General features: G+C 44.2%; 2 protein-coding genes across 3 annotated transcripts in view; one reads left to right on the top strand and one right to left on the bottom strand.

The window, feature by feature from the left end:
* pola1 (polymerase (DNA directed), alpha 1) overlaps positions 1 to 7,237 on the top strand; it is a 32,644-nt gene extending 25,407 nt beyond the window's left edge. For both annotated transcript variants that reach the window (XM_037279376.1, XM_037279375.1), the window contains exons 37-38: positions 2,280 to 2,376; positions 6,516 to 7,237. In XM_037279376.1, coding sequence (XP_037135271.1) covers positions 2,280 to 2,376; positions 6,516 to 6,652 — 234 coding nt within the window. In that variant the 3' untranslated portion in view covers positions 6,653 to 7,237. The remainder of the gene's footprint in view (positions 1 to 2,279; positions 2,377 to 6,515) is intronic.
* A 3,286-nt stretch (positions 7,238 to 10,523) lies between these two features.
* On the bottom strand, positions 10,524 to 17,082 carry arxa (aristaless related homeobox a). Its single transcript, XM_037279936.1, has 5 exons — positions 16,917 to 17,082; positions 15,400 to 15,955; positions 14,491 to 14,536; positions 12,162 to 12,502; positions 10,524 to 11,751 (listed from the first exon to the last, which is right to left on the bottom strand). The coding sequence occupies exons 1-5, from the start codon at positions 17,080 to 17,082 to the stop codon at positions 11,490 to 11,492; spliced, it is 1,371 nt and encodes a 456-aa protein (XP_037135831.1). The 3' UTR covers positions 10,524 to 11,489.
* Between the last annotated feature and the right edge of the window lie 7,309 nt (positions 17,083 to 24,391).

Raw genomic sequence — 24,391 nt, 5'->3', positions numbered from 1 at the left:
CTTTTATTCACCGCTTTCTTGCCCCTGCTCTTTTCTTTTCACTTTCTTTACCTCCCCTCCCTCGTTAGCTCTCCCACTTATTCTCGCCTCCTCCTCCACCACCAATCCCCCCTCGCTTTATTGATGTACGCTCAGGCGCCCATTAGAGCTCCCTTTTTCCCTCTAGTGGAAATTGCACCGTGTTAATTTTCACACAAATTACGGCAATAGCAGGTATCTCTATTTGATACATTATAGCGGGAGCAATCAGAGATAATTGAGTGCCTTTCAGAGGGAGACGGCTGCATTCAGCGCCGCCTCAAAGCTGCTCCATTATCGCCTAATCGCTCTTTAAACACTGAATTTTGCCGAACAAAAATTCTTGCCATAATTTTGCTTAAGTGTATTTGGAAATCACAGTCCTTTGAGCGAGGATAATTGAAATCAAATCCCTTTCACTGGAGCTGACATTTCTACATTTCTCCCCAATTGAAATTAATTTCAAAAATTGGGCATGAATATCTTCAAATAGCAGGCAATTATGCCTTTCAATATAGAGAAATTACCGGTGCTGAATGGTTGGAGGCTTGCCGGCGAGAGCACCAGTTAAAAGCCTTTGTTTCCCGTCGTGTTTGCCTAGTAAAGATTTACATATATTGACTCATTATGGTGTCTTGTGAAGCTGATCAGCGCGACTAGCTCATAAACGCTCATTGCATCGCTTAAAAAAAAAAAAAAAAGTTTAAAAGCCCACCCGAGTCACAGCTGAGGGAAAAATGTATGTTAGTCTTTCGCCGTCATCCAGGCGTCCTCGCTTGCTGCTCGCTCGCAGCTGCACTCGCGAGGCGTCGTGGTTTGAATATAATGTTCGTCGGGAAATAAAATGTGCCGACACGGCCTTCGTGTCCGCTCTCGATGTGGTTTTTGGCCCCCGCAATCATGCTGTCGCGGCGACTGCATTTTCATTAATTGATTTAAGTAAGACGCACAAGTTTATGGGATGTTATTTTTTTTGTTCTGTGAGCAACTCGAGAGGAGTTTGAAATGATTCAGGGATCCATTTATGAATCCTATTTTTCCTTATGACATTCCTTTTTTCTTTAACTGTTGTTTGCGCATGCATTTGTGGTTGGGGTGGGGGGGGGCGGAGACAAGCAAGGGTATGGCGAGGAGTGGGTGGGGGTCCTGCGCTCCCGGGAGAGAGGCAATTTCACAGCTGGTTTGCTCCTTAGGCAGTCAGGCTGAAAATGCTGCAGATTTGTGGAGCAAATTGAAATGGTGTCAGAGCGGGAACAAAGCGGCGAGCCGAATGACGAGGCGGCCGCGTGTACGTGTACGCTAAAGAAAGGTGGGCTTGAGGTGCTCCAAATTCAATAACAACCCTGTAATATTTTAGCCACGCCTTTCTGACACCTGTCAGTCAATCAGAAAGGCGCAATTGGCTCACCTATAATCAGCATTATATTGTTCGAATGTGTGTGCGTCGATGTTCTTGCTTTACCTCCAACTTAGTGCATGGTTTTTTTTTTTCCACCGGCGTGTGACTCGGCTTGCGCAACCTTGGCAACCGGTAGCGACGCTCCATTATCGGTCCTGCATGGTTGGGTTGTTGGCGAAGCAGCGCATCAGTGGTCAACAGCTGTGCGTTCCCTTGACGGCCATTAAACACCTCCGTTCCCCTTACACACACACACACACACACGCGTATTCAGTCACGCAGCTACATCTTGCCACTTGATTATGCCGCTGCAGTAAAAACTGAAATTACAATTACGCCGGTGGTCGATTGGCAGGTATAATGGGTACACGCTCGCTCCGACGGTGACACGCAGGAATTGTCGGGGGATTTGTCCTCCCGGCGGTAATAATAAAGCACTCTGCGCACACCTGACGTCGGCGTGGGGTCGGGGCTTAGCGCGCCCTCTCCAGCGTAGCGGGGAAATGCCGATCCAATAACCGCAATTAAACATGCCGTATAATGGCTAATCAAATTGACAGCCTCGGCGCTTCGCGTTCTTGGCTCACAATGGCGTATCACAACAAACTATTATGAGGGAGGGTGCTTGGGGCCTGATCCTTTCTTCTCGTTCTGTTTACCTCACTCTTTCTATTTTTACCCTTTCTTTCCTTCGTTTACACAGCTCACCCGATGCCGATTGTCAGTTAATTGCAGTAAAGAAGCAAATTTGTTTTCTCGCTTCACACAGGAACCGCAAGATGTTCCTCTGGTTTCTCCTTCCTCAGCGTTTTCTCATCAATACGACAAACCTTTAATGGTTTTTGTCGGCATCTCTTTGCAGTACTCGGAGAAGGCCCTGTACAACCAGATCTGCTTCTACAGGTTCATCTTCGACTGGGATTATGCAGTGACCAAGTTACTCCAGGGAGAAGAGAAATGTGAGTGTACACACACATGCAAAGAAACACCATGGATGCTACCATTGTACATCCAAGTGCCATCTCATTCATTGTGACAAAGTAAAATCATTTTGAAAATGTACAACATTTAACGTCGCTACGGCGGTAGCACCCATTGCTCCGACATCTCGTTCCTTTTTTGCTGTTTGTGTTGGGGATTGAAATCAAAGCAGCCAAAGTGCAGTTTGAATTTTAATGACCCCCCCCCCCCCCCCCCATCAGCGGTCGCTCTCAAATGTTGTAAATGTAACATAGCATTAACAATCAATGGCTCCGAGTAAGCCTGTTACTCAGGCTGCACTTAAAATATTCATCGTCGGTGCCCCGTGCGCACACGGACGACACGCACCCGAGTATGGGTATTGTACATGGGAAGGGGGGGGTTAAGGACATTCATCTCCTCGAGTCAACAGCCCTAATTTAGGAGACGGATTCAATCACACACACGTACAGAATGCAAAATGCTCCAATCACTAGGAGAACGGCGGAAAGAGCCCTCCATCTCTCCGGCTCCCCCAGCCAGCCCTTCCCTCAGTGTCCACCTTTCCCGCTCGCTCTCTCTCTTCGACAGGCACTCGTTTGGCTGTGTTGATTGAAAACAGGTTTTAGATTTGGAGAAATGATAGGGGAAGTAATGGGCGCGCTGAAGAAAGGATAGCCCTTCTCCTGTAATGGGACATGGAGCGTATATTTCCCCCCTTTGGTCTCAAATAGATGCTACTCCAGTCGCCGGGCGCGCTCGGGAGGCGGAAGCCGCGAGGCCTCTTTACCCGTAGCTCTCCCTGATTGATGTCTCTTGATTAGGAAGGACCCCTCCACCGAGTGATTTATTTATTTGATTAAATATTTATGTATGTATGCCTGAATGCTTGGGCAGGAGTGAGACAACAGAGGTAAATAGAACTTGTAATCAGCAGATGACCACTCGGATGATGGAAGGCGCTAAAATAAAGGGATTGGACCAGTGCGGGGCTACTAACGTGATTATAGCGCCCCACTTTTGCTTTCTTATTATATTTCGGTTCAAGCCGAGATGCAGGCAATCATTGCCAATCACTTCTTGACTCGCCTCCCTTTTATTTTGCCGCCACTTATTCTTCCGCTGTTTGCTCTCGTATTGTACCTCCCGACGCAGCATAATAGAACACCTTCTGTAAGAAGCCAGCTTTGGACCGTTTTACAATTGCAAAGCGAACTTGATGTCAAATGAGACGCCAAATCATATTTCAGAAATTCAGATCCTCGAAACGGAGGGGTCACCAGGTAGCCCCCCACATTCACAACCACTTGGGCCTGTTCTAAAAAAGCTCGCCTGTGATGGGACATTGTGATTTCCTAAGAATATTGTAGAGTTAATGTCTTTGTGATATTGAACTGTCAGTCTTTTTCCAGGAAATATGATTTTTTTTGTTTTGTTTATGCACACACAAGTATTCATGCTGATCAAAAAGTATAGGTTTAAGATGTTATCCTCTGTCCTGTGGCCATAATACTACATATTACTGCATTACTCACCCAGGGGCCGGCCGGCCGGCCACATTGCTGAGATTACAGGGGTGACGCATGCAATTTTGTATACTGTCTAACGTGCTTTTTGTCGAAGAATGTGAAGTTGGCCAAAAACACCCCCAAAAGGTTTTCGTTCCTTTTTATGCTCAGATTTTGGATTTAAAGGCCTTAGTTTAAATTCCGTGGCCATTTCTGTATTTTTTTTTTCTTCTTAAGTTTTTAGCTTCATTCAAATGTATCTGGATTTGTTTGTACGTACGCTCAGCAAGCACAATAAAGCGCATTGTCGTCGAAAGGCCGCGGATAGAACACGGAACGAGCGACGTCTTATCTTTGCGTGCGTGTCGTTTTTGTGCCTGATTGCTGCGGTTGAGTAAAACATGGAGGTAATTTCATCCGCGGCAGGAGAGCTCCTAATAGATTATGCACACACCACCGGCGCCCGCTCGTGAAAACACGACGCCGTCTGTCGGCATCTCGTATCTACGATTTCCAATCATTTCTTGTCATCTTTGCATCTTTGAGTGCGGGCAGCCCATAATGTAATTTGGACGCATTGATGAAACCAAATTGTCTTTGAGCCGCACTATCTGCATTTGGTTCAACCCTCTCCCCCCTCCTTCCCCTCTCCCTTCTCTCCAATTCCTTGTCTTTCCTCATCCTCCCTTTCCTTTCCACGTCCGTGGGTGCGATTGTCGAATCAATTATTCATTCTGTGCAATTACACTCACACAAAGAAGTTTCCCCCGTGCTCCGAGTGGTGATTAAATTAACTGCTATTCCAGCTGCCCGCCACCACCAGCCTAATAGAATATTCATGTAGGCGGCCGACACGATGGCCGATCTCCATTAACTTCATCATGTTCACTTAATTACAGGCTTGTTATTGTATTTACACCTAGTTAGAGCGTGCAGAGCCCTGACGTCCTCGCGCCCACTGCTGCTAAAGCCTGCGCGGCTGTGTGGCGACACCTTAGTTAAAGCCAAAATAACCTCTGATATGCTCACATTGCGCACCCGTGTGTGTGTGTGGGGGGGGGGGGGGGGGGGGGGGTATTTTTGTAAGGGTAATTTCAGTGTTTTTGAATAAGCAAGTGTGTCGATCCTGTTTTGGTGGTTTTACCATTCTAACAATTATTATTATCATACAGACGGGCTTAATAATTGATTTGTTGATCCGTAAGAATGCGATTTTTATTTTTTTAATCACATTATTCTCTAACGTTTGATAACTTCAATGACTACACAGATTTCTCCATCAACCAATTACTGTTCCGTAGATTGTCACTCCACCCAAGCCCAAAAAGCAACTTAGCCATTAAATTCTTCTCACTAGTAGATAACCGCCACTATTTCTGGCGAGTTCATCTCCACTTTCCAGACTTATCTGTTATTTGCCTGAACTCTTCCTAAACTTGTTCTCCATTCTATTTTTATTCCTCTTTTAAATCCTTTATCTATTCACCAATGGTGATTGAGGCATCAGTGAGAAAGGAGCGAGGGGAGGGAGAGCAATGGTGGATGATTTTCTAGCTTTTTAGAAATGATGACATGATTGCTTTGGCTTGATCATGCATCATCACCCCCACCCCCTTCTATTACCCAGCTAAATAGACTCGTTTGTGTCTTCCTTCTCTTCCGACCATCCATGTCCCTGTTAGTATGTTCTCGTGATACCTGCCGATGCCGTTGAAGTCAACCGCGTCAAGTGTGTGTGTGCCTTTTTGTGTATCTAACCTTTGTTCTCCCTGGCCACTCAGTAGGCTTCTATTTATACAGCACAGCACCCACTAATGTAGCAGGAAGAAGGAAGAACAAGACAGGAGATATGGGCCAGATGGACAATTTGGTCACGTGTGTTTACAGTGCAGGCTTCTCGAAATCCATTACCTCCTTAAGGGTCTCATATTTACGGTACCTTTCTGGGTTAATGTGTTTAACACGCACTATTTGTCACCACTACCTCGAAAACCATTTGAAACTAGGTGTTGTTTCACAATTCTGCAAACTCTTTGCGATTTTAATGAAGTTAAAAAACCAAAAACAAGTTTGTTCTTGGCAACAGGTGGGAAAGTGGAGAAGTCTATAAATTTCAATCAGAAAAGAATGGAGCAATATGAGATTTTTGACTTCCACGTGAGAACGGTGTAATCAGATGAGCCTTGGACCCGACATGTTCTTGATTGCCTTCCCTTCTGCTGCGCCATTTGACTTCTTAGGTCAGTGTGCCGTGACAGTTTTACGACACTTGATGCACACTCCTCGCTTTAGCGCAAAAATGTAGCCAATGGCGGCCATCCTGTCTGCGATGCGATCAGTCATCTCACAGTGGCCCACCTGAGGGGATAACACGCGAGGTATCGACTTAACGCTCTCACCGGACTGTATCGATCTCTTGTTCCTCTGTGCTCGCGCCGCCATCGAACGCTCGGTCCAATTGTGTGATCTCCATCCCGACCCGCAAAGTGATAGCATTACAGGGAGATAGATAGCAAAGCATCTCCAGGTAAATACCTACTCTCTAGGTTTATTATTCACCACAGTTTTATGTTTGTCATGATAATTGAAAGTAACAGACATCTTTTTTTATTTCTTCTTCCCCATTTTAGCTCGCGCCGGCTGGTATAACAAAGAAAAGGACGTGTACCGGATGCTGAAGGAAGTGCCGGAGAAAGCGCTCACCGCCAGCGGCTACTCGGAAATTAACCTGGCCAAACTCTTCCAAGCCTTCTCCTCCCTGAAGTAAAAATGCCACGTCGTATTATATTCCTTTGTTCATCTAATGGTTCTGGTACACGTCATTTGAAAGCCAAATCAATCAGGCCTTTCGTGTATTGACTTGCATCAGCCAGAAGAAAAAAGGCGAGTAATGACATCTAAATGACAGACTACTAGACTGTGTGTGTACAAAAATGACTTCTCTCCAGAGAAACTCCGTATTGTCCAAAAGCCCCTAATTAGATAATAATAGCGACCTCGGCCACTCCGACTACTGGATGCCTGAAACCAATGAACACTTGTTCTGATTACCTCCATTCATCCTACTTGTGAGTGTGTGTCACAAGGTAGGATGATAAAGGATCCAGGAGTAGACTTAAGTGAGGCGGGGGCCACACGTGTTGCCGCGCCATCACTCTTTTGTCTCGGTATCGAACAGCAAATTTTCTCCTGCGCCGCTTCTGTTAAACTGTTTTCACGCCGCCCGCAACTGTTTTTAACGCTTGTCATTTTCTGCCTGGTGTCGTAATTACTCGACTCATTCGTATTGTCGTTTTGATATTGTTGAGACGCGCTTTGATAATGAAATAATAAAAAGATTCTTAGAAATGTGTTTATTTTGCTATTTGTGTTGCTAGCCGCTGCCTCTGTTTGACATGCTCTCTGCCTAATGCGGCTTTGTTTTGAGTGACACAAAAGACATTGACGAAAATTGTTTATGGGAGTTGTAACACTGCTTTGTGACCACCGCAACTGCAATGATAATGACCGATACTGAATTAATACTTGTTTGGTATTGTCAAGGGAAAATATTTTAATTACGATTGCAGATGCAGCAAAATTCACCCCTTTTTATCAATCTCAGGGGGCGGCCATTTTGTCACCCGCTGTCGACTGAAAATGACATCACGTGCTCTGATGTCATTTTCAATCGACAGCGGGTGACAAAATGGCCACGCCCTGAAATTAATTAAAACACTGAAATGATGTCACTTAGCTTGTGAACGCCACGAGCCGTCATTGTTTGTTACTTGAGCTCATGTGTTGTGAAAGATCAAGTGATCAAATTCATCATAAACCAAATATTGCCTTTTTACTGCTGAAAATGGCTAAATAAGTCAAGTATCTCTTTAATGGTGACGTACATGTGGTTATTCTGCACAATCAGTTAAATTACCTATGCTGTAAAGTTTAGTCCATTAACCGTTGTACCATTTGCCACCAAGTATTCATTGTTAATGCATTCAATTGAATTCCTGTTCCTGTCCTGCTGTTTGCATTTCCATAAACGCTGGCCGCCTCACAAATCACTTGAAACCATTGTGACCCGCAAAGGCAGCCTGAAGTGGACCGAGCACTTAAATCATGATTCGCAATGAATCGAACATGCTGCGTGCCAGCCAAAGTGTGTTTGAGTTGCAAGAACTTTACATATTTATTTAATTCTTTCGTCTCCTCCAGCTGCTCAGCTTGTTTGATTTTATTCTTTTTTTGTTTTGTTTTGCTCTTTGGATCTAATCAGCCACATCTCCCAGCAGAAGCCTGCTATTCTCACAAGCAGCGAGGGCCTTGTTTTGTCCCGGTCCCGCCGTAAACCAGTCAAACGGAGTCCCCTCGCATTAATTCGACCCCGCTAAGCTAATAAGGTCGAACAAGTCTTTTTGTATTGTGGTGTTAAGCTTTATTGCTTGTCGTTTTGACCAGCGATGGACAAGGTAGGCTTTGATGAGGGAATTAGTCCTCCATTCTGTGGCTGTTATTCATAGCGCGCTGGAACTACAAGCGGCCGAGAGGGTGTCAAAAGGAGAGCTGGTCCTATTGCAAAGTGTCTCCCTTGTTGGAGCTGAAAGGCCGGTTATGAGACGATAAACCGCTTAATACACTGAGCTAATTGGATGAGAGCAAGGGAGACGAGGAATTAAGGGGCAACCCGAGAGGGGAGCGGAGTGCCGTGGCCCCCGCTATTCAGCTCTTTCACCGGGCCTGGGGAGGGGAGTGGGGACTGTTCATCAAAGCGCATTGGAAGCGACCGACCGAGTGAGTGAGGACTGAACCGGCTGAGGCTGTGGAGTGATTGGACCTATTCACCTCTCTGCTAGAGACGTGGTGTGAGAAATGAGGGCCCGGGAATCCAAATCAGGGGCCAAATCAAGTCCACAAGGAGGTGGGAGGGAGGGAGGGAGGGAGGGGTATGGGTTGAGGTAAGTACGGCATCGAGTGGGAGGGACACCTAGATTAGCCTGTCTAGGAGCTAGCATGGGAGTGTGGTCATAAGAGGGATGTTTTCAATCACTAAATGCAGCACTTCATATAGATGACTTTGTTTTTGCTACACCTAAAAAATGTGGTTATGAAAATCTTGATATTAAATTCATTTTGTGATCACAAATTATAAACAGCAAAAAAAAAAAACTAGTCTAAACACGGCATTCCGATTGATATTGTGTTTGTGGAACTTAAGCAGCAAAAATTCACCTGTTTTACTACATCTGAGGGGGCGGCCATTTTGCTACTTACTGTCGACTGAAAGTGACATCACAGAATTCACAACCAATCACTGCTCAGCTTAAAAAAAACTGGTGCGCTGTGATTGGTTGTGACTGGAGAACTGTGATGTCATTTTCAATCGACAGCATGTGGCAAAATGGCCGCCCCCTCATATGTATAAAAACAGGTTGATTTTTGCCTGTTTAATTCATATTCACTGTGTTTTGACTGGTTGGGCTGCACAGAACATTAAAATTTGGGCGTTGACTTTCCTTTTAAATGAATGGAAATGCCATTCTTGTCATCCCCACATTACGCCACTGCTAATTGACATGAGTCTATGGAATAATGCAGGCGTGCCTCCCTTTGAGGCTTTGGCAGCTAATCCCAGCAGTCAGTGCATTCCTTATCTTGAATGAAAACCGCTAACAAGTGTGACTTTCTAATGACTATTTCTCTCTAACACGCATTTCCCTTTTCTCGCCTTTTTGCATTGCAAAGAATATTTTAGTTCCCTGCCAGCGGGTCATCTGCACACACACCACCCCGAGGCCTTCTCCATATATTAGCGACAAATTGCTTTGCTATTCATTGTTCGAAATAAGATCAAAACTCCATTGGGCCATATATTAAGGGAAAACCTGTCCGCTCATTTGTATGTCGAAAAAAAATATACAAGCATCATTTTTCCGGCAGCAGCTGCGTCTGAATATCTGACGAGTAATTTGCCCAATATAACTCTTCCCGCCCTCGTCGGTCGGCTGTGTTCTGATTCCCTCTTGTTTGGAGTAAATTGAGTGATTAACAGGTGTCGGACCTGTAAAACAAGTCCACCGAGGGAAGACGGAGAAGCTTTTTTTTTTTTTTCTCTGCGGCATTCAATCCAAAGAAGGACTAAATTAATCCTCAGGGTAATTTCACGCGATTTACACAGGCACCAAAGATGGGTCAAACGGAGGAGAATGCGCATTGATTGCTGTAATAGTCCCCGCATCAAGTGAGATCCTCTTTGGGAGGGGGGGGGGGGTGGTTGGGTATTAACCGTGCGAGGTGGATGTGCGTGAAAGCCCACTGATGAAGTGGTTTGTTACTTCATTAATGACAAAGAGGACTCACTTCCAGCGACACGGCATTACAGATGTTAAGACCAATTTAGCGCCTCTAAGCCTTTCTTTCAAGGAAGTTTTGTCGCCACCCGCCCCGCTAAAGTGGTGGATCTAATTGAAAACTCCTCGCCTTTGTGCTTCCTTTCACATGTTGGGGATTAAGCTCATGAATATATGGTCTCTATTTTGTCAACTTGCCTCAAGAGGAGAGACACAAATGAAATATGTCACCCACTTTTTTCTTCCCCCTGCCCCACATGCAGCAAACACAAAATCCTCTAAGAATCTTAAAACCCAAAAGCAACATCTGCTCATAACACTTTTTATTAATAGTTCTATAACATTTCACGTCATTTCAGCCCTGAATGAAGAATTCATTTCATCAAGGTCATTTATTCAGATTAGACTTCTCAGTTCATAAGGGGAAGGGGCGCTTTGGACATAAATAATGATCTAAAAATCGAATCATTCCTAGAACACAGATGAAGTTCTACACAGGGCGACATTCATCACACACTACACCGAGTGCAAATTATCAAAACATCCCAAGCCTCCTGAAATATACACAAGCTTCTGTTTTGAAAATGGATCACTTTTTTTTTTCTTGTATGTTGTCCTCCCTCTTTACATAATATGTACAGCTATCTTTCACGCAGTCATTTGTGACGTCCTAGCTGGGCTGGCGTGTGTGGCCTGAGGACAGGTGAGCAGCGTGAAAGGAGTAATGCTTGAAGAGAAGACATAAGTCAGGTCTGTGGACCAGTTTCCTTTGGTTCTGTGTGGTCGGGCAGGTGGCCGGCCCGCATCGATGCCTTCATGTGAACGGAAGCAGCAGAGCAACAGTGTGAGTGATTCTTTTTCTATAATTGTTTTTTTTAACTCATGCTTCATCATTTGGTTACATTTGATCTACTGTATCTTAACATTAGTTGTTGCAGTGCTTTTTCATGACATTTTGTTATAAAAACTTCTTTAGTCAAGCGCCGGGAACCTTTAGTCCTGTGGGCCAGTTTACATTTCAGAAACCAATGTTGTATAAGGTGAAATGTCATTTATGGGTCTATATTTCATATTTTGAATGATGGCATTGCTGACTGTGTTTGTCTTTGTACGGACACTTTTGGATCGGCCAGAGAGTCACCCACGCTTGCTGTGTCTTCTGTTTTTAGTCAGTGTTTGTGTGACTTTGGTCGTGCTACTATGTTGGGGGTCAAAGAGCTCCAACGTTCGGAGTGGCAAGGTAGAACAGGAGAGAGGGAGGCGTCAATATGTTCAGCACACCTCCTTCCCCGTCGCGCCGGGAGGGAGGATGTTGATCTGGGTGAGCTGAGCCGAGTGTTCCCTGGCCTTGAGGCGCAGGGCGGCGATACTGGAGGCCCGACGGTCAGCCGCAGCTGAGGATGAGGGGGCGGAAGAGGGGGTCGGGTCTGGGAGGATGCTGCCGGCGTGGGAGCTGTCCGCAGGTGGAGCGGGCTGCCGCAAGAGCGCCGCAGCGGCGGAAGCACTGGTCAGAGGACCCATACTGGAGAAGAGCCTGCATCCAAAAATGTGCTTTTAATTCCTCTCCAAGCTGAAGCTCCTTTGACATCAGAATATGAAAGTGTGATGGCAGAAGCGCAGGAAGACACATTTCCAGTTAATTGAGGCTTTCGGTGTCCCAAATGAGGAGCTAATTGTGACATGTGGTGTTTGCAGTGTCAGCCCTCTTCACAGCTTGTTTTGCAGGATCACACATTTGGTTAATTTATTAAGACATTTGGCAGTGATTACACACCACACTGCGAATGGTTAGCAGTGAAACACATTTCTAATCAGACGCTAAGATAAATAGCAAAGTGTGAAAGCATCTGTCGTTAGTCAGAGTGCTTGGAGGGTGACCTGCTCCTGCTCACAAAGTGGCTTGTGGGTACATACATGAATAGAAATAGGACAGGTGGAGCTCACCTCCCAAAAGTGGGCCCGATGAAAGCCGGGTGGCGAAACATGGCGGCCGTGCCCAGAAAAGTGCCCAAGCCCAGCGGGGTGGCGAGAGGCGGCGCGGAACCGTTGTGGTGCGGCGGGGCGAGGCCGGGGAAGGCGGCGGCGGCGGCGGCTGCGGCTGCGGCTGCCGTCCATGCCGACTCCAGGGCGGGGTGCGGGTGAGGCGGGAAGGGTCCTCCTTCCAGGTAGTGGCTGAGAGGGTGGCCTGCTGCCAGAGTGCCCGGGAAGGGCAGGCCCCCTGGGTGGGCCTGCACACCCGCCTTTTCACGCTTCCTCCACTTGGCCCTGCGGTTCTGAAACCACACCTGGAGGAACACAGGCAATGTCATTTAATTATTAGACACATTTTTAAGCCTGGAAAAAAATGGACAACTCAAGTAGTTTTTTTTTATATTGATAATTTTTGGATACATTTTTGTATTACATCTCATATGATGATGCAGATATTTTAGATACAGTTTACATCATAGCAGGGTTTATAATACTTTGAGATTTTTCATTTATTTGGTTGACTTTTTTTTAAAAATATATTTTTTTTAGAGCAGGGGTGTTTTTGTGAAAATGCTTCGTTTGAATTATTCGTTTTAATTTTTATACACATAGTATTTGTCAAGTGAAATATAAAAAAGTATTGTGTCTTTTATACGGACAAACAGAAATACCAAAATGCATCTAAAATGAACTCTGAAAGCTCACGTATGATACAATTGACAAAGACAATAATAAACAACAGTTCGTTTTTAATACATTGAAGATGTAGTTTATTTTAATTTTGAACTGCATTCTTTTTATTTTATCTCGTTGATGAAAATGTTTTTTTCAATTGTACTTATTTATAACCTTGCAGCACAGCAATGATTAATTGCCTTCAAGAGTATTAAATGTTGTTGTCCTTTTCAGGTGGAGGACTGGAATTACGGTAATTAGGCGCAAGGTAAGCCGTGCCAACTCACAGCTCCTTAAATCTACTATCTGTCTAATTAAACCCTGTTTTTTGTAGCCGGGCTTAGGGTGGAGGGGGTTGGCCGAGGTAATTAAAAGCTCTGTTGACTAAAGACCCCCAAAATTGCCGCTGAACTGGCTCCAATGACAATTAATGCGCTTTAAATTAAATTCTTTAAAGCGATGTCGAGCAAGTGGGAGTATTTAACTTTCCCACGCACCCACTCTCGCTGCTGGCCAGTTTGCTCTGCAGACGCACAAAGAGCAAAATGTCAACAGGAGCAAAGTGATTGAGCGACAGGGACATGCAGTACACGCGCACGCACTATTCCCAGAGGGCTGTTTAGCATTACACAGCCCCTGTGGAATTTATGAGTTTTTATCACCTCCTGATGGCGCCCGCTAAGTGATTTGTTCACCTACAGCCCCCTAAAGAGACATCTGTTGTATCACCGTCGGCTATTGACCCTCCAGCCGTGTTTGAACTGTCTCTGTGGTTATGAGCCCCCGCTTTGGACATTCACGCGCAGGCTTTCAGTGCGCTAGCGCAAGAGTGGGCCGCAAAAAAGGGAAGGGGGGGGGGGGGGGGGGAGGTAGGAGCAAACACCTTTAATGGCCTCTCATTCGCTCCCAAGTGCAAAGCGTGGGATCAATGCGGGTCTAACTGCAATCACAGAATAGGAAATCAAATAGCATTACCCACCCCCCACCCCCCTCCCTCTTTTTCCCTCTGATGGGAATCCAAACAGCGCCTTGTCCCGACATTATGTTTACTTGCGCACTAAGTGAGCGCTTTATGAATCGCTTAATTGCCGCTAAAAAGCGATCACGCGTGAGATAAAGCACCAATAACCGGAAGTGGCCCTTGTCGAGCGCACGCTCTCGGTTGACTCATCTGCATTAAACACGCTTTAAAGTCATAAATGAACGCCTCTAATTTCCCACTCAGCGGTGACGCATAGAGTATCCGGAAGTTTCAGATAATCAAAATGAAATGATAAGAATCTTAATCGGCATACATCTTTAAAAAAAAAAAAAAAAAACTTCAAATTGCAGAGTTGCCATTTTAACCACAAGGTGACAGCATATTCAAAATTGTCAAACTGCATCTTAGTGAAAGGTATTTAGATAGTCGGTCAGTGTTTATGAGAATTATCTTTAAGGCAAGATATATATTTAAATTAATATTGCATTTCTTGATCATTTTATCGGCTATGCATATTTGACTGCCCCTTCAAAACATTCCTGTTTCCCCGACTTGGATTTTTCCTATTAAAGTGAGTCGTGACGTAATGACAAAAGTGGGAGGACAGTTGTTATTGTACATTTAACATTAGAGATAGACACCTACTTGCACTCGGGCTTCGGTCAGATCCAAACGCATGGCGAGCTCCTCCCTGAAATAAAAGAACAAAGCGGGGAGAAAAAAAATCAGCGTTTTGAATTGTTTTGTCCTGTCCTGTTGTGCCCTGTCAACAACAAAAGCGGCAAAAATAGCCTTGATTTTTCTTCAATTTTTCGTTTTTCTTTTTCTTTCTTCTCCCACTTGCTAGAACTAAAAGACATCATTGCACATATTCTATTTTGCCTGTCTGCAATACGTGGAAATAGGCCTAGTGATTGTTAGATTTTTTTTTTCTTCCCTCCCTCCATCTCGGCCCTGTCACTGTAACAACATAATGGCTGGAATAATGACATCCAAACGAGTCTGCCACGCACAAAAGCAATTGAAGCTCCCTTCAGCTGCCGTGCAAATTAGACCCGCAAAGTACACCGTGAAAAATATGAATACTGTAATCCCAATAGAAATATGTTGTAAAAAAAAAAGATTGATTTTCAAGAAAAATAGGCTATATCAATTCTAGAAGACAAATTCAAATCAGTCATGCTGGTGGATATATGAATTTACAACCCACATGCCAAATAGTTATTATAATTATTTTCCCCTGTATTTGTTTATTTAAGAATGTTTGATAGTTACTGCAATGTAATTTGGGGATTTTTTAAAAAATTGTTTGGGGATTATTTAGTGATTGAAATCGCTTCTAATTCACGCATTAGTCAAGTGAAGAATGCATGATATGTTGCCTTTTTTAATTCATTAGCAATTATACTACATATTTTTTTCTCTTCCAATAATAACACATAAAAATAGCATTACTGATCATTTAGATAATTCGCATCAACTAAAATGAGTTGGTCTTTTTTTGGGTCAGTAAAAAAACAATATTGCGCAGGCAAAATAAATGAAGGGCGTTACCTGGTGAAGACGTCGGGGTAGTGCGTCTTTTGGAAAGCTCTCTCCAGTTCCTCCAGTTGGTAACTGGTGAAGGTAGTCCTGTATCGTCTCTGCTTGCGCTTCATCATGCCCTCCTCCGAGTCACTGCCCGCCGACAGACACACGCTGTCCTCCCCGTCCCCGGCGTTTAAACCCTCTCTCTCCTCGTCTTTGGGCGACGGACTCGCAGCCGCGTCTCCGCAGCTCTCCTCCTCCGTCTTCACCGCGTCTTCGTCGAACTTTAACGCGCCGAGCTCCACCAGGCCCGGCGCGCCGCCGTCCTCCGAGCCCTCGCCGGGGCTCCGTTCGCCTTCGGGCTGGCTCAGAGTCGCGTTCTCCCTGTACGACTTGCTGCGGCTGATGCTCACCTGCGGCGCCTGGATTATTTTGAGGCTCTCTGCAGCGCCTTCCAGGAGGAGCCGCTCGCGCTCCAGCTTGTCCGCCTGCTCCTGGAGGTATTTGCCTCCAGGGCCGTATAGGCGGCGGAGCTTCGGGGGCAGGTGCATGTCAGCGCTCAGAGAAAGCTCTTTGGTCGGCCCTGATCAGAAAAACGCGTTAATTCGTAGAACCCGAGCTCCTCCTCATAAAATAAAAATGTGTTACTAAAATAAAAAATGACTAAAATTACGGTTCAATGCCAAAAATGTCAAAAGATGCTTATGTGCTGCATGCGAGGTGCCCTTGAGCAAAGCACCGCCCCTCTTTCACTCTGACATATATATGTATACCCGCTTGTGTGATTTGGTTCTATATAGGGTGTGTAGCACAGTGTAAAAATGAAATTTCCATCGAGGGGTTATAATGAGTGCGATTTAAAAAAAAAAAAAAACACCCCAAACACACTTAACCTCAAAAAGCTCATTTAACTTTATTCAGTCCATTGCAAAACAATTACCTGCACTCGAATATTTTGCATACTACTTAGGCCACCCATAATATTCAATTTATGTACAAACAAAACATAGTTGCCAACCGGTCGTGTTTTTTTAGGATTATTCACAATGACTAAACGCAACATAAATGGACCAATTAGTCAAATAGCTAGAATTTTAAATTAAACAACATGACAGCAGCACAGTAAAGATAATAAAGGATTGTTTTGGGTAAAACATAAAGATATTTAAAGTCGTTTGGTGCATGTATTTTTTGTGCTTAATGCAATTTAATTTCTTTAATTGTTTTTAAAAATCTAACTTTTACCAAATAAATACATTGTAGTCCCTTAAGGACACTTAACAGGTAATAATGGAAAAACATATTTGTGTGTTTTATTTTTAGAGGCGTTATTCACATCATTTGTTAACTTTAAACGTGCAGTATAGAAAATAGCACAAATGTAGTTATGACAATAAAAACACCAGAAACTTAAGATGTCAACACAAGCTAAATGTATATATAAAAAAAAAAAGTTGCTCACTAAAGACGTGTATAGCTCACTTCTTTAATTTGTTAATTTGCAAAAGTTAACGCGTAAACGGCAGAAAGAAATTCAAACGTACCCTCCGGCGTCTTGTCGCTCTCCCCTCTTGCGGGCAGGGCGGTTATAAGTCGGACCCTGCACGGGCTCCGACGCCCCAGAATGCTGTCAATGCAATAGGACGAGAGCAGCGTGGGGGACTTGCCACCCTTGCTCTCGTGGACGTCCTCGTCAAAGTGGCCGCTCATGTCGATTCTTCTCGGGCCACTCACTTGGTGTGTCGTCTACTGCGGTCAAGACGGGGCTCGCCTGCCTCGCACCTCGCTGCGTTTCCACAGCTCTGTCACGCTCAGTCGCACGCTCGCGAACACGCACGTGCTGGCTCGGTAGGCGCCTCCTGATTGGTCGATGGGGCTGAGCGCGCATGGGTCGAGGGAGACTCCGAGGAGCAGCTTTATATATTTTACATTAAGGTTAATTTGAGGGGAGGGCGACAAACGCTGACATGGACTCCGTTACAATACACGGAATGGACCTTAATCTTATTTAGACTGTTATTGTATCACTTAATTGTACTGACTGAGACCAAATATTTTGTCCTGACTGACAAACTCTGTTTTATTCAAACGGATAAATACCTCATGTAGAAAACAATGTTATTTTTAAGTGGCAAGTGCCTGTGGGAAAATGGAAAAAAACAAATACATTATTTTACATTATACATATAATAATACATATATTTTTGTTGCCCACTATACCCAGTCTTATTCGGGTCCTTTTTGACCGGTGTCTATAGGTCGAAACGAGGTCTGCTACAAAAATAAAAAAATACTGAATTTCCCAATTGCTTGCCTCATACAAAAAAAATATAAGAAAACCTCATGACAATATATTATCTATAAAACAACAGCAGCAATAATGTGAATATAAGATTCATAGCGATATCATAATGCAAATTTGAATAAGACATTGCCTTTATTCTCTTAGATTGGAATCCCGGATAAAGTATTTTTACATCATGTGATCATGTAAGTAATTGCTTGACATTTTTATCATGATAACATTTCCCTTTCACAAAAATATGGAGAATGTAATGTACTGTATATGTGCTTCATGCTGGCTGTCACTCTTGCTCTCTGCTGGAAAAAAGGGCCTGACTTAATCTAAAGTGAGGGTGATGAGGTGCCGCAAGGGAAGCCGGGATTGCACGCGGGGACTTCACCATGCAGGGAGGTGGTGGTGGTGGTGGGGGGGTTTAGATGGAGAATGTAATTTTAAATGAAAGTCTATTTAACCCGCTGTGAATGGCGTGTGACCCCTATCCTCGCCTCAAAGCCCATCACTGTTAAAAGGATCATTTTCAGAATTCAATCCAAAAACTTGAGCAAGCTGCAATTTACTCTGCCCCTTTCCTTTCTTTCCTTGTCTTCTTCCCCTCCGACAGAAGAAAGAAGGTCCAAAATTGCTCACAATTCCCAATTTTCCCTCTATTTCAGGCAGGTCATATTTTTATCTTTTTCTGTGACTGCTCAGATGAGTTAAGGCTTGGGTTTTGATTTTGATAGGCTGGCATTTAACCAAACGTGACTCTGTTCGGCAGCCACAATTGAAGTTAGAGCACATGCCATCTTTTATTGAGCACACGTCCACGTATCACTGTTGGTGTCACATTCAAAGCATGCGCAACTTCTAAACTTCCGAGCTTTATTTGCTAGCAAATCAATGTAATGAGCGTAATAACAATCGGCCTATACAATGTTCTTAGCGGTCATGCAAACGTGCCTGATGCAGACGGGTATTTAGAGTCGCTCTGTAATTTGCGGGCCACAATTTGATTCATTTATCCGCGCACTGTTATTAACCCTGTGGAAAAAGAGATGTCAGCCGCCATTTCGAGCAGCAGGACATCCGCGCTTTGTTTAAATGCACTAATTACGTGCATACATTCGAGAGGAAAGGAATAGCCTGCATGCGTGCAATTTTCACATTTTCCGTCTAGCTGCTTGCAGGTGGAGAGAAAGACGCAGCAAGCACGCTCAGCATCACTTTAGCGCCTATGGCAAAAGCAAATCCAGCACAAAAAAATCCCGATGATTATAATAGATGATTGACATTGACAAATTGTGCATTATATTACGATGATTGTTTATGATATTTTTTTCATTTTGATAAGTTAATTACTTGTCGGCTAATACAGCGTGTGCCTAATATTGCGACTAGTGAGTTAAAAGTATCAATTATTTGACCAGATGCGATTCTTTAAAAGGTGTTTGCGCTGCATGTCATTCATCTGGCGCCATCTTCTGGCTGGAATAGAAAACGGCTTCGTCGAAAGACAAGCGTTTCATTAACCTTTTGAAACCGCGAGCTACTTATTGAGTATTAATTCATGCAAAGTGCTCCCACTTTGATTATACACTTCTAAAATAACAATTGCTCAAACTACTTTATATTAGATATAGTTTTGTTAACATTCTAAAAAAAAACAATTGGGTTAAAAATAAACTAATTTGGGTCAAAAGAAGGACCGATTCTTGGGTCAATTTTAATCGAATAATATTTGTAAACAATGTGTCCTTGCCTTTTCCAAGTGTGTGAGCATGTTCTTGGTGCAGGTGGATCATGCAGGATGACGTCATATGCCGCATCCAGCTTCTCCGTGTATGACGTCACGAGACAAGTCACCATGCTCCGGGGTGCCAAACCAGGAAGCGGAGGAGAGGATGGAGAGAGGGAGGGAGGAGTGAGTGTGTCGAGGAGAGGGAGAGGGAGGCCTTTGGAGGCGCGCGTTTGCAAAGTTAATTAGCGGTTATTAACAGGCCGCATAATGAGTGCGAGAGGGAGTCAATTTAATGACTTTGTTAGCGCCGAGTCGAGAGCGACAGGCAGGCGCAGAGCGAGACAACAAAGGCACGCAGCCATCATGTGTAATTTCCAGTCCTAATGATCGGAAACAAAAGACTCTAATTTCGTTCAACTGACTCGATAATTTGTCCCTTATGTCAGGAAAATAGTGAATGACGTAATGCGTCAACAGGAGTATAGCTTTCTATTTAAAAGGACGAGGAAGCGGATATTAACGAGGGAAGGTCACGTGGGACTGCGGGCCTGTAATTATTTTCATCCCACATTGAAATTTAAAATATGTCACTGCTTAGATTTGTTGCGCTTTTTAAAGCCCTGTAAGCAATGGCTATTTGAACACAAATGGTGCAGCAACACTTGTAGACAAATATTATTTTGTAACACTCCCACACATGTATTCTTTATCCTCTTTGAAAAATGACAACATTGTTATGGACAAACCCTTCAATTTTTAAATATTGAATTCCATTTTTATTACTGCATGTTTTGCTAAATTAGTATAGAGGGTGAATTTTCCGAAGTCTAAATTGACTCCTTTGCCACAACGTTGCAGACATGTCACCTGTTAAGATGGAGGTTACCGTGGAATTTAACAAGAAAGTGTTGCAGTGAAGGTGCAGATGTTTTCAAGTGAAATTAAATCAGAACATACATCAATTACATGGGCAGGGCAGTAATGACACCATTAAAGCTTATTGTGGCCCACTACTGCAAAATGACGGGTGTCTTCACGCATGACCTCATCATTCCACAGATGGCTTGAATTATAGGAAAGATGCAAGCGCTATTATCGTCCAGGAGGGGTGATTGGGGGGGGGGGGGGACTCCAAGTCGTCTACATGGATTCATGACGGGTTAAAAGGTGATTCAAAAGAGAGAGGCTATTTCACGGCTGCTTTTGTCTCCTCTGATTACAACCACGATCGTATGAATCCAGACTCTCGCCACCTCCTGCAGATTGTGAGTTGAAGAGGTCATTTTCATCATCGTCATTGTCACCAGTTGACCGTCCAAAGCTCGAAGCGCGTGTGTTTTCACAACCGCGTTGCCCTTTTATTGATTGCGCGCCTTCATTTTAATTCAATTGCGCCCGTGTCGGAAAAAAAAAACGCGCCGAGAATCATCCGAGTAATGAGATAATCAAAGTAATATATGCAAATCAGTTATGATGCCAGCTTATCAAAACCCGAGTGCCCCCCCCACCCCCTTGAGTGTGAAGAAGTCCTTTTATTCACTTAGCGGCAATACCTTGAGCGAATGACACCATGCAAATGACTGTTGATTAGACTAAATTAAGAGCCTGACCTTGTCTGAGTTTTATGTAAATGCTCTTTTTTCTGCTATGATTTACACATTGGCCCTGTAGTGCACATTTTTCACGCGGATAAGAAAAACAAAGTTGAGTCTGAATTCCCCCGAAAGGCTGGAATGATCTTCTCTATGTACCTTGACCTAGGTGCAATCCCGCTGGGACACAAAGTGCATCGTTAGAACTTCCTTGCTGAGAGGGGAGTGCGCCTTCCAGATTGACTGTGTGTGTAGTTGCTTGTGCACCATAACAACACATTGTTTTAAAGCGCTGCAGCTGCGACTTCCTCTCTGTGGGGTGCGCGGCCTGTCCATGGGAAAGGCCTAAATCCAATATAGATGGCGGAGCCGCTTCGCCGCCCGCTAGGGACCCTCAGACTTGCAGGCCGGGATGAAAGAGTCACCCCCACTCCTCTAAATTGCTCCGAGAGGTTGTTGAGCTACACCCCCAAAGCTGAAGCTGCCTATGATCTAATGACAGGACTGAGGATGGACGGAGCTGCATGTGCACCTGAATGGCGGTGAGACTCCCTCCACATGATTGATGTACACCTTATTGTTTGCTCTCCAACACTTCTTGTCAGACCTCCCTAAAAATGCTACCGAGTCCAAAGCGGAGAAAATAGTCAGTGTGCTGTCACAAATACCAAACCAGTACCATTACTGGATACGTATATCCTTTGTGGCGTCAAGGCCCGGTTTTGTCCAAGTGCCAAAAGTCTTTTCCATTGTCCTCCCTTTCATCGTGCCCCTGCCTGGTGTTTGTCCCTCCAATTGTGCCTCTGTTGTAGTGCCGCTTCTGGCTGTTTTCATTTCTCCTTTTGTATCCAAAATTCTGCCCTCACAAAGATAACAATGCTCAATTTGGAATGACACAGAGTGGTGTTCATTTAACCAAACGTTTATTATGGCGGTTTGATTTTGGCTAGGCTGCCGAACGACGCTGAGTCGTTTCCATTTGTTTATCTTATTATTCTTATTGTACGCCATTCATGAATGTGAATGAAATACTGTACAGAGGCCTAGCATCTTATAATCACAAAGTACACGACATAATTGACATGAATAATTGCTAAATCCTTTGATTAACTTGTAGGGATTGTCCTTGGAGTGCTTCAGTAATTTTGTGTTTTTTTTTTAAATTATTTTTTATTGTAAGCGCCTCTCTCTCTTTAAGGCACATCTTTATAACCAAGCAATTCCAAAGCAATTTTCTCTGTGGGAGGAGAGTGTAATTTTCTATTCTGTGACACTGTGATGTGTAAGAAACTAGGAGCTGGCGCTAAAAGGCATTTGCCGTGCGTGTTGTGGTGTGGGTGGGAGTCGTTTTAATGGCCAACGCGGGTGGCGGGGAGTGGGAGCCGTGTCAGGGAGGCCATCGTTTAATGACCCCCGAATAGCGCCTTCCTTGTTAGAGCTATCGTCCTGGAAACACAAGGCTTTTGAACCAGGAGAGCGCCACACGCCGCAATCCTCTTTTATCTTCATATTAATCCATTTGCATAACATTAGACCATGGATAGGATGCGGAAGCTACTCACCGAGAGGGTGGCGCTTACATGTCCTTGCAAATTTAATCAGTGTTAAATGGAGCTGTCAAATTTGGGAGAGCGAGGAAGTCGCTGGATGTGTCATGTCAGGGCTAATTTAACATTTTGGAACCCCCGCTGCGATTACAATATCCAAGATATTTCGAAGGAGATCTCAGAATTCACGGTTGATAACTCAGCAGTGAGCAACTAGTTGAGGTCAGTGGTGAAGTTACTTAAATGGTTGATATCTGGCCACTTCTGAACACACAGCCACATCAGCAGTTGTAGGAGGGTGTTCACACTTGTGCAACCACATTAAATGAGTTTCCTCAAATTTAATATTAGGATAAGCTACTGGAAAAGGTAAGGGAAATTAAAATGTCTGTTAGTTAGTTAGCTGGGAATTGGGGTCACTGCTGAAACGGAACTGTTGTTAACCAAAACAGCAGCACCTATGGAGGCACCTGCAAAGCCCCCAGATCAGTAGGAGTGACTGTTTTGTCTAGGTGTGACTTTTTGTTGACTTTATCAATTGTCTTAAGGTTCTTGTCACTAAATTTGAATTATTTGTGGGCAGAATATTTGTCAAAATATGTGACGTTCATCAATCCAATTTCTTTTTTTTTTTACAGCGTGAGACTTTTGTGGGACATGGAAACTCACTCATTTGTGCAATCTCTGCCTTACTTAATCTTAAATTGAAACAGAGGCCAAAATGATGTCACTGCAAAAAAGCAACTGTCCTATTTACAATTTCATGATGTCGTTGATTGAAGCTGTGTGGAAAAAAACTAATTAACTCAAAAAAAGCTTGTGGCGGCCTAAGACTTATTCTTGTATATAGGAGTCAAAGTGAACATTGTGTGCTTTTTGTGCATGTGATTGCTTGTTTATGCATAGTGGGACACTGTGGCAAGCGGGTGTACCATTTACCGTCGAGCCATTCAGTTCAGCAGGCATCTAATAACAAAGCATTTCGGGGCCACTTACGCATGCATAGATACAAGTCTATTTGTCAACAGTTTTCTTCGCCTCTCTTTAAGCACACGGGCAGCAACCGGATTGCACCCAAATACTCTCGAATTCTATCATGAGACTCGGGGATGAAATTAAAATGGCCTATTTTCTTTCCCCATGCAAGCTGCAGATCAATTTCCGGGAACGGGGACATGATATTGGGCCACCGTTTGGGCTTTCTCGTCTGGCGCCGCACCCTAACTGCCTGCCAGCGGGGAGGCCCCGGCTTGACTGCACGCCTCGCCGGAGGAAGCCTTACTTCTGCCGCGGCGAGTTTATTTGCGCCTCGCTAGGAGAATTGCCTTCATTTACCCTTCCCCAACAACACTTGCGGGAAAACATCAAATGGACAAGCCAGGCATGAATGGGAAAGACGAAATTGATTCGGTTTGATACGCGCGCCTGGGGTAGACCCTCGTTTGACCGCCTATTTTAAAGATAAATGGAAAAAAATTGCCTTATGCATAACCTTTTTCCAGCCCTGCATGTTTTTGTTTAGCATGAAGCTGTCGTCCTTGGCAAACTGTCCCGGCCACAATGTTTGGTACACAAATAAAAAAAAAAAAATCATATTTACATTTCACTGTGCTTCCATAATGGAAACTAGGCGTCGTCATATTAGTTGAAAATTCTGTGCGTGAAATTGTTGATTAATTAACCTCATCTGTTGATCCATGTTACCTCAAAAGCTTTAAAAAACGTCTCATGCTTGTTTTAGCTGGCATTATTGGACCCTTATTTGTGCTCCGTCCCACCTTTGACCTGTCCTCTCTCCCTTTTTGCTATAGGCCCTCCGTCATTGCGTCACACAGTCTGCAAAAGCCTAATTGAAGCC

Source organism: Syngnathus acus, chromosome 20 (assembly GCF_901709675.1).
Source record: "Syngnathus acus chromosome 20, fSynAcu1.2, whole genome shotgun sequence".
Classification (NCBI taxonomy): Eukaryota; Metazoa; Chordata; class Actinopteri; order Syngnathiformes; family Syngnathidae; genus Syngnathus; species Syngnathus acus.
Note: the sequence above shows the minus strand (reverse complement) of the source record. Positions and strands in the feature narration are given on the sequence as shown.

What these genes read in the sequence shown, in the direction of transcription:
- arxa (XM_037279936.1), bottom strand. Translation starts at nt 17,082, where the DNA reads ATGAGCGGCCACTTTGACGAGGACGTCCACGAGAGCAAGGGTGGCAAG. An exon ending in TACCCCGACGTCTTCACCAG is followed by an intron (nt 14,537 to 15,399) that starts GTAACGCCCTTC and finishes CTTTTATTTCAG; the next exon opens with GGAGGAGCTCGCCATGCGTT. An exon ending in TGACCGAAGCCCGAGTGCAA is followed by an intron (nt 12,503 to 14,490) that starts GTAGGTGTCTAT and finishes GTGTTCCTCCAG; the next exon opens with GTGTGGTTTCAGAACCGCAG.